This window comes from Mauremys mutica, chromosome 13 (genome assembly GCF_020497125.1).
Source record: "Mauremys mutica isolate MM-2020 ecotype Southern chromosome 13, ASM2049712v1, whole genome shotgun sequence".
In the NCBI taxonomy this organism is placed as follows: domain Eukaryota; kingdom Metazoa; phylum Chordata; order Testudines; family Geoemydidae; genus Mauremys; species Mauremys mutica.
Genome location: NC_059084.1, coordinates 44,267,268 through 44,276,857, shown reverse-complemented (window position 1 = coordinate 44,276,857; position 9,590 = coordinate 44,267,268). Strand labels below are relative to the sequence as shown.

Genomic DNA, 9,590 nt, shown 5'->3' with positions numbered 1-9,590 from the left:
CTTGTGGCATAGGGTCATTCTTTGGTCACTTACTGATGTTAAGCATTGCTTAAGCCTATGGCCTAATATGGATAAGCTAAAATCTTACAGGCCTCAGCCTGTAGGCCTTGCGTTTGAGACCTCCTTTCTTAGATCCCTAATACCTAATTATCACTTCAACGACTGATCAATCTTATGCTTCTATAATGCTACAATTTAACTCTATTCAGCATAGAAAGATTATGAACAGCATAACACGTTAATTAATCATAACATCACACAAGAAATGAGCAAAGAAAACTAAAATCATTGGCTACACGTCCATCCATCCATCCATCCATCCATCCATCCATCCATCCATCTGTGATAGGCAGCAGCCGGCCATTGCCATTGCTCTGCAATACCCATCTATCTCTCCACTCACACTAGAGATGGACGCTCCCCTCTAAGGCTTCAGCTTGCGCAGAGTTTTCTTGATCCAGCACGCGTATTTGGAGAGCCTGGTAAACACACTGGGTGTTGACCAGTCACCAGTGCCATGGGAGACAATGCCCTGGGCCTTCCCATCACAGACCAGGGGGCCCCCGGAGTCACCCTGAGAAGCAAACACCAGGTGCGGGGTTACCGATGTCCAAGCAAAGGGGCAGCTGCATTCTGTATCCACGGTCCTGAAATCCAGCTCTGTATCCCCTTCCCTGTGGACTCACAATAAAGTTACTCCCAGGACCCACCTAGGGCTTCCACCCCAGGGAGCCAGACGGCCCCATACCTGATTTCTAGGATCTGGCCAGTTCCGGTATCTGATTTCTAGAATCCATCCCCGATTTCTTTAACCTGCTCAGTTCCCTCCCCTGATTCCAAATCTTGATATCCAGCATCTGGCTGACTCCTGGTCTTGATATCTAGGATCTCCGGCTGATTTCTCAGATCCAACCCTGGGTTCTTTATTCAGCAATGCCCTCTCTGACTCCTAGGATCCGTCTGATTCCCAACCCTGATTTCTGGGATCTGTCCCTCACTATTACGATCCATCCCTGATTTCCAGGATGTGGCTGATTCTTGTCCCTGATTTCTAGAACCTGTGGAACATCCAGATGATTTCTGTCCCTGATTTCTGGGATCTAGCCAGTTCCTGTCCCAAATTATTAGGATAAATTCCTCATTTGAAATATCTGCCTGGTTCTTGTCCCTGATTTCTAGTCTCCATTCCTGATTCCTAGGATCTGGCGAATTCTGGTTCCGGGTTCCCAGGATCTGCCTGGCTCACTATGGATCCTGACTCTCCCCATTCTGCCCAGCCCTATCAGTCTTGTGTTCTAGGAGCACTGCGTGCCCCTGTCCCACACTCACCAGGAATGGTGCCTTCCTCTCCTGGGGGTCCCCCACACACAGCATCCTGGATGGGACATAGTGCAGAATGGGCCGAGACAGACACATACATTTCCCCATGACCGTCAGTTCCACCTCCTGCAGGGTCGGGGAGGGCTGGGCGTTTGTCTTGATACTAGTCTGGCCCCAGCCAGCCACGCTGCACACTGCCCCCTTCTTCACCTTCTCCTGGGACAGGGGGATGGTGCCCACAGTCTGGGTCATCTCGGCCTTATTCCACAGCTGTGATGCAGGGGAGAGAGAGAAGGGACAACAAACTCTTGTTCGGGGACTGATCAGTCATGGAGGGATAGGGTTAGATGGGACCAGGTGAGGCATCCCCATGAGAACTGTGCAAATCTGTGATGCCCACTTGGGGCTTGGTGTTGGGATGGAGGTGGTACCTGCAGCAGTGTAGGTCACTGGGGGTGGAGTGATGGGACAGGGTCAGTACCTGCTGCAGTATGTGGCAACTTGGTGGGGGGGAGGAATGAAAGTGGTACCTGCAGCAGTGTGAGGTCACTGGGGGGTGGGGTGATGGGATGGGGGCGGTACCTGCTGCAGTGTGAGGTCACTAGGGAGGTGATGGGATGGGGGCGGTACCTGCAGCAGTGTGAGGTCACTGGGGGTGAGGAAATGGGATGGGGGCAGTACCTGCAGCAGTGTGAGGTCACTGGTAGAGGGGCAATGGGATGGGGGCGGTACCTGCAGCAGTGTGAGGTCACTGGTAGAGGGGCAATGGGATGGGGGCGGTACCTGCAGCAGTGTGAGGTCACTGGGGGGTGGGGTGATGGGATGGGGGCGGTACCTGCTGCAGTGTGAGGTCACTAGGGAGGTGATGGGATGGGGGCGGTACCTGCTGCAGTGTGAGGTCACTAGGGAGGTGATGGGATGGGGGCGGTACCTGCAGCAGTGTGACGTCACAGGGAGTGGGGTGATGGGATGAGGATGGTACCTGCAACAGCATAATGTCATTTTCAAATGTCTCATCATTGAATTCTGGATGGGGGATTCGGCGACGTACCCAAATCTTCTGCCTCCCCAGTTCATCTATTGCAAAGTTGTGGGCCCCCAGCAGCACAGAGATGTTACTGTGAAATACAAGGGCCTTTGTGAAAATAGAGCAGGTGCTACAGACAGGCCAATACTCTGGATTCTGTCATGGGTCATTAATCGTGTTAAAGTGGGTGTGTGTAGATGCTGCCTGGCACTCAGTTCAATGTTCAGAATCCAGCACTCCAGGGCCTTTCCCCTACTGGATGGGGGGCAGCTTTGACCTGGCCCAAGGTTAGGAGAATGGCTGGCTCCGGGGCAGGGGATCTTGTATTTCTTACCCCAAGTTGCAGTTACAATGAGCTGCCGTCACCACCACGTCCTCCCGGATCAGGAACCCTCCACACATGTTTCCTCCTTTCCCTTCTCTCTCTATTTTCACAAAGGCCATGTAGGGTCTGGAGTGAGGCCGGGCTTCCTGGCCTCCAATGATCTCCCCTGGCAGAGGTGCCAAGAGAAGGAGTTAGTTCAGGCCCCCAGCCAGCCAGCTTGTGTATCCGTCTGCTAACTGAGATCAGGGCCTCCATTGTCCTCAGTGTGCACAGACCCCATTGAGACCAGGGCCCCTGTTGTGCCGAGTGCTGTGCAGACGCCGACTGAGATCAGGGTCTCCATTGTCCTCTGCGTGCACAGACCCCATCGAGATCAGGGCCCCTGTTGTGCCGAGTGCTGTGCAGACGCCGACTGAGATCAGGGTCTCCATTGTCCTCAGCGTGCACAGACCCCATTGAGACCAGGGCCCCTGTTGTGATGAGTCCTGTGCAGATACTGACTGAGATCAGGCCCCCATCCTGCCCAGGCACGGCAGAGAAACAGAGCGAGAATCCCTGCTCCAGAGGGTTTACGCAGACACAAGATGGATCCTCATCCCCATTTCACACACTGGGAAATCCAGGTACAATGAGGAAAAGCGACTCACTCCAGATAACTGGTGTAGGGTGCAGTAGAATTGGAAAAAGAACCCAGGAGTCCTGTTTCCCATCCCCCCCTGCTCTAACCGCACAGGCCACACAGAGCTGCATTTCCTGTCTAGGAGCTGACCTTCACATCAGCCCTTACTGAGTTTCTGTGTGCCACCTCCCTCCCAGGGGATTTATTATGGTGGCATCAGCCCTCTCCCCTCCCTCTGCCCCTTTAGCTCCCTGCCCACCTGCTCCTACACCCCAAAGCTCCCCAGCTGGGTCCTGGGCACCGATACCGGGTCTGGGGCTCCTCAGCTTTGTCCTGGGCACACACTTACTCATAAGTGCCCCCAGACCCCACAACCCTGAGGCTCGCCAGTGGGGCCCTGGGCAAACACTGATCGCCCCCCAGGCCCCACAACACTCCCGCTGGGTGCTGGGGACACACCAATGGACCTGGTGGAAGCATCTGACTCTGGGAAGGAGCCTGGGTTTGCAGAGAGCTCCAATCGCACCAGGCTCTGCTCCCTATTAGGTTAGGGTGGCCTATCCCCTCCCGTACTCACCAGCCTGAGCCCCGGGGGGCAAGACAAAGGCCATGGGGAACAGCAGCAGCAGCAGCATCTTCAGAGGGAGCCAAGGAAGGAGACGACTGTGTCTGCCTCTGGGGTCACTTATGAGATTGGCCAGGAGAAAAGGAAAGGGAGGGGCTGGGCCCCCCCCCCCAAGTGACGTTTGGCTCAGGGGAAACCGCAACCTCTGGATCCTGCCAGGGAGGAGTTCACACGTAGGGTAAAGCAGTCATCAGCCACCCTGCAGAGCTAGCAGAGAGCAGCCCTTGGGATGTGCATATCTGGGGCCTTGCACCCCTTTGGGCTGCGCACCGGTGGCCCTGCACACCCTGGTGCCTGAGTAGCTATAGGGCCTTGCATCCCTGGGGGGCTGTGCACATCTGGGGCCCTTCAGCCCTTGGGGCTGGGCACATATGACTTTCTGCTCCCCTGGGACTGTTCACATCTGGGGCCCTGCACCCTCAGGCTATTCATATCTGGGGCCTTGCACCCCTGGAGGCTGTGCACATCTGGGGCCCCTTACCCCTCGGGCTATTCATATCTGGGGCCCTGCACCCCTGGAGGCTGTGCACATCTGGGGCCACTATGCTCTCTCCCCTCATCAACTTGAGCCCTGTGAAATGAGTATGAGCAGCATCTGCCTGGGAGGTGGGTTACAGGCCTGGATGAACAGTGTGGAGGCAGGGCAGGAAACCTCAGGGCCATGCACTCCAGGGTGTGGGTGGGGGACCTGCCATCTCAGTGCTTGGACTAGGGATGTAAAAATTGCTTTTAAAAAGTTAACCAGTTAAATGATTAAAATTATATCATGTAACTGGTTAACCATTAACCGAGGTGGGCTGGGGAGAAAAGGAATGGGGACTCGCCGGGGTGGCTGGAGCTGGAGCTGATCCAGCCCGCCGGGGTCAGGGCTGGAGTCCCACCAGGGCCGCTCCAGCTCGCCTGGCCCAGTGTGGCTGGAGCTGCGTCCGCTCCAGCCCCCTGCGATCAAGGTCCCGCTGGCCCACCCTGCTTCAGCCAGGGCTGCGCCAAGCAGCCCGTCCCACCACGGCCGAGCCTGGGCTCCCATTGGCCCGGTGCAGCTGGGGCTGCTCCAACCTGCTGGGGTCCCACTGGCCTGGCAAGGTCCACTCCAGCCCGCTGGGTCTGCTTGGGCCCGCCATGGCCAGGACTCGGGTCCCACTGGCCCGGTGCAGCCGGATCTGAGGCTGCTCCAGCCCGCGGCAGCCAGAGTCCCACCGGCCTGGCCGGGGCCGTTCCAGCCTGGCACAGCCAGGGTCCTGCTGGCCCGCCCTGCTGCGGTGCCCCAGCCCACCCGGCCTGCTGGGGCTGCGTCCTGTATACGGTCACAGTCCTGGTTCACTGGTAAGCCTAATGCCTACCAGCTAACCGGTTACATCCCGAGCTTGGACCCTCCACCACACCAGCTGGGGTGGGGAGGGTGGAAAAGGGCAGGTGCCATCTGGGCCCCCTCAGCCGCTGAGTCCATCCTGGTGGGGCCACGGGCATTGCAGGGCTGCGCACACCCTGGGCAGTGCCCTGCAGCCCTGCTGAGAGGGAGGGAAGAGGCTCAGCTGCTAAGAGGAGAGGCCTGGTCTGAGGCCCATGTTGTGGTTAACACGACCTCATTTCAGTGTTTCTCTGCAACAGGAAGGCAGACTCACAGACTGACTTGTCTGCTGTCTTGCTAAGCAACACCACCCCGCTCTCTCCTTGCGTCCCGGCGAAGGAGCTGGAGGAAGGTTCCTCAGCGGCCTGGTGCCCTCCACCGCTGGAGATGCGGCACATCTGGGCACTGGATCAGCCTTGAGCCGTACGCATCTGGAGCGGAGCGGAGCCCTGAGGCAGCTTGCACTGACACCCTCCCTCCCCGGGTCCGTGGATGCTCTGAGTGGGGCATGTGGCTAGGGATGAGACATCCACTGACACGGCTTTTCTGGCCTCTTCCTCCAGGTGCCTGGGTTGGCGCAGAGATGTGCGTGGGGGGGACACCTCAGTGTCATGTTTCCACCTGCCCGGCCTCAGCCATCTCTGTTCCTGGAAACCCCACCATACATGCTGCAGGGAACATCAGACCCAGCTGGGTCGCACCCCCCCTCATAGCTGAGCCCCTGGAGCTGGGAGCTGCCCATCCTGGTGCCAGGCACAGCTGTGGCCACACCTAGCTGTGCCCCCCCCACCGTCCCCCAGCAGCCGTGCACCACTGGATACTGGGCACATCTGGAGCGGAGCTGGGGGAGGTGGCTCAGCAGCTAACAGCAGAGTCTGAGCTCTCGCCCTGGCTTGGTGCTACTGTGGGGGGAGCCGTGGTCTGATCAAGACTCAGATCAGCTTCTGGTGGGAACCCGGCCCTTGATCCTGCTCAGCTGCCCCTCTCCCCCGCAGAGGAGATGTGAGTTGGGGGAGGAGGGCGTGAGTCAGAGAGATGAGACTCTTTCTGTCACAGCACCGCTTCCCACAGACACCTGGACTGGGGGCAAGGAGCGAAATGGTGAATCTGCTTCTCAACCCCCTCTCAAGTCAGCCAATACCGGCTGGGCGTTGGGGCACCCTGGATGGGAAAGGCCTTGTGTTCCATTTCCCATCCCCCCGGAGTCACCCATTCCCTGTCCTGGGGCTGGACTGGAGCCAAAGCCCCCTGGCGGGGAAAGGCCCCATGTCCATTCCCCACCCACCCTCACACGAAGGGTCGCTGTGTAGCGTGAGGCTGGATCCCATAAGGACCTGCTCCCATTGCACTGCGAGAGGGGCTGAGTGGACTCCGTGTATCTGCTCCTGGCCATACTTATTACAGGGGCTCATTGCATGTTTGGCACTTCTGAAAATCCCCCCACTGGGAGATGCTGGGTGCTGAACTTCCATGGGATTGATCCCCAGCACTTGACAGGATGGGCTGGGGATTGTAAAGGGGGTCAGGGTGTTAAGGGCCCAACACCCACGGAAAGTCAATGGGATTTCAGCACCTCACTGCAAAAGGCTTTGAACATCCCAGCCTGGCTGTGTGAGAGAGCTGTTATTTCAGGTAAAATGGGACCATGTGGGGCCTAGAATCTCAGGGTTGGAAGGGACCTCAGGAGGTTATATAGTCTAACCCCCTGCTCAAAGCAGGACCAATCCCCAGACAGATTTTTGCTCTGGTCCCTAAATGGCCCTCTCAAGGATTGAACTCACAACTCTGGATTCAGCAGGCCAATGCTCAAACCATTTGAGTTAGCCTGCCCCCCTCAGCTGTCTTGTCATTATATTATGAATGGGGGATTTGGCGATGTACCAGATCGTCTGTGTCCCCGGTTCCTCTATTTCAATGTTGTGGGCCCCCAGCAGCTCGGTGATGTTACTATGAAATACAAGGGGATGCAGATACTGCAGACAGGCCACTACTATGGATTCTATTCTGGGTTGTTAAGCTTGTTAAAGTGGGTGTGTGTCGATGCTACCTTGGATTCAGGATGAATGTACGGAAGCCAGTGCTCGGGGAAGGGGGGGCAGCTTTGAACTGGTCCAGGACAGGGACCGGCTGGCTCAGGGACAGAGGATCTTGCATTTTTTACCCCAGGTTGCAGTTACAATGAGCTGTCGTCAGCACCACGTCCTCCTGGATAAGGAATCCCCTGCAATCTTTTGCTCTTTTTTCTTCTGTCTCTGTGTTCACAAAGGCCATGTAGGGTCTGGAGTGAGGCTGGGCTTCCTATCCTGCGATGATCTCCCCTGTCAGTGCCCCCAAAAGAAAGAGTTAGTTCAGGCCCCAAATTCTGCAAGCTGGTGAACCCCTCCCCTGACTGAGACCAGGGCTCTGTTGTGCAAGGCACTGCAGAGATTTGGACCGAGATCAGGACCCCCACTGTGCCAAGCGCTGCACCGATCATGATGGCAATCAGGGCCCCATTGTATCAGGTGCTGCACAGAATCCCTGCCCCAGGGCATTTAAAGGAAGCAGCCTTATCCCCCTTTCACAGACTGGGAAGTCCAGGCACAAGGAGATAAAGTGACTCACTCCAAGTCACTGCCATCGTGCACGGTAGAACTGCAAAATGAACCCAGGAGTCTCCCCCGCTCTAACCACAGGCTGTACAGATCTGCCTTCCCTGTCCTGGCACTGGCTGTTCACACACCGATGCCACCCTGAGACCTTATGGCCCTGGGGCTCTCCCGCTGTGTCCTGGGCACACACCAGCCCCCTGATCCCACCGCAACCCAGCTGGGTGCATGGGACACACCAATGGCTCTGGGGAAAGCATCTGACTCTGGGGACAGGCTTTGTAGACAGCTCTGATAGCCCCATCACCTACTAGGCTGGGGATCTTATTCCCCGTGTACTCCCCAGCCTCAGCCCCAGGGCGGGAGGGAACAGGAGCCGTGGGGAACAGGAGTCGCAGCAGCATTGTCAGAGGGAGCCCGGGAAAAGGGGTGATGTGTCTGCCTCCGGGGTCACTTATAGACCTGGCTGGGGGAGAGGGAAAGGGAGGTGCTGCCCCCACAGGTGATGCTTGACTCAGGGCAAACCCCAGCCCCCTGGGAGGAATTCACATGTTGGGTAAGTCAATCAGCAGCTGCCCCGCAGAGCTAGCACAAAGCATCTGGCCAGGGCTGTGCATCTGTAGGCTGGAAACATCTAGGACCCTGCATCCCTGGGGGCTGTGCACATCTGGGACCCTGTACCCAGTGCCGGATTAACACAGGGGCTTTAGGGGCTGCAGCCCAGGGCCCCTGGAAAAATATCTCCGGGCCACCAAAAGTCCAGAACTTTTTGCAGGGCTCCCCTTAGCCCGGGGCCTGGGCTGCAGCCATTAGGCCGCGTTATTAGGCCCTGCCTGGCAGGGGAAGGGGAGGCAGCTCCGTGCGCTGCCGTTCCTCCCTGCTGGGCTGCTAACAGGGAAGCTCCGTCCACACGCTGCCCTCACCTGCAGGCGCTGCCTCTGCAGCTCCCATTGGCCAGGAATCACGGCCAATGGGAGCTGCAGAATCGGTGCCTGCAGGCGAGGACAGTGCCTGGAGCCACCTGCCCCCCCGGCCACAGCCAGGGAGATTCCAGTAGCTTCCGGCACTGGCGTGGGGCCAGGGCTGCTGTGCCACCAAATGGGAACTGCCCCAGGTAAGCGCCCCATCCCCCCATCCCTGCCCCAGCCCTGAGCCCCCTCCCACACCCGAACTCCCGCCCAGACCCCCCACCCCCACCACAACCTCCTGCCCTGAGCCAGCTCCCACACTCCAAACCCAGTGACCCTAGCATGGAGCCCCCTTCTCCAACCCAAATCCCCCATCCCCAGGCTCATCCCAGAACTCGCACCCCCAGTCGGAGCCCTCACACCCTCCTGCACCCCAACCTCTGCCCCCACCTGGAGCCCCCTCCTGCACTCCGAACCCCTCATTTCTGGCCCCACCCCCGAGCTTAGGGGAACCCCCGAGACTCTTCCCCACCCCTCACATGTGACCATTTTGTTCTAAATTAGGAAAAATACATTTATACGGGGGCCACACCAAATCTAACAGCCCTGGGCCCACAGAAGAGTTAATCTGGCCCTGCCGGTATGCCTTGGAGGAGGTGTACATCTGGAGCCCTGATGGTCCCCCCACCACCCCACTCACCAGCCTGAGCCCCAGGGAGCAGACGTAGGAACAGCACTCTCAGGTTGGGGGTGGGCATCTGCAGGGAGGTGTGTTCTCCGGCTGAGTGGATGCAAGGCAGGAAACCTCAGGGTCATGTGATAAGGGCCTT

General features: G+C 58.0%; 1 protein-coding gene across 2 annotated transcripts; it reads right to left on the bottom strand.

Moving 5' to 3' along the window:
* Positions 1-260: 260 nt before the first annotated feature.
* LOC123348090 (mast cell protease 3-like) lies at positions 261-7,576 on the bottom strand. 2 transcript variants are annotated; one of them, XM_044985414.1, is made up of 5 exons: positions 7,426-7,576; positions 2,682-2,838; positions 2,303-2,438; positions 1,330-1,590; positions 261-574 (listed from the first exon to the last, which is right to left on the bottom strand). In XM_044985414.1, the coding sequence occupies exons 2-5, from the start codon at positions 2,789-2,791 to the stop codon at positions 425-427; spliced, it is 657 nt and encodes a 218-aa protein (XP_044841349.1). In that variant the 5' UTR covers positions 2,792-2,838; positions 7,426-7,576; the 3' UTR covers positions 261-424. The 2 variants fall into 2 exon arrangements, with proteins under 2 accessions (XP_044841349.1, XP_044841350.1); XM_044985415.1 differs by having other exon boundaries at positions 2,372-2,438.
* Positions 7,577-9,590: the final 2,014 nt, after the last annotated feature.

Coding starts and splice junctions, on each gene's coding strand:
- LOC123348090 (XM_044985414.1), bottom strand. CDS start 2,791: ATGGCCTTTGTGAAAATAGAGAGAGAAGGGAAAGGAGGAAACATGTGT. Junction 2,439..2,681: donor CATTGTAACTGCAACTTGGG/GTAAGAAATACA, acceptor TGTATTTCACAG/TAACATCTCTGTGCTGCTGG. Junction 1,591..2,302: donor ATGACATTATGCTGTTGCAG/GTACCATCCTCA, acceptor CCTGCATCACAG/CTGTGGAATAAGGCCGAGAT.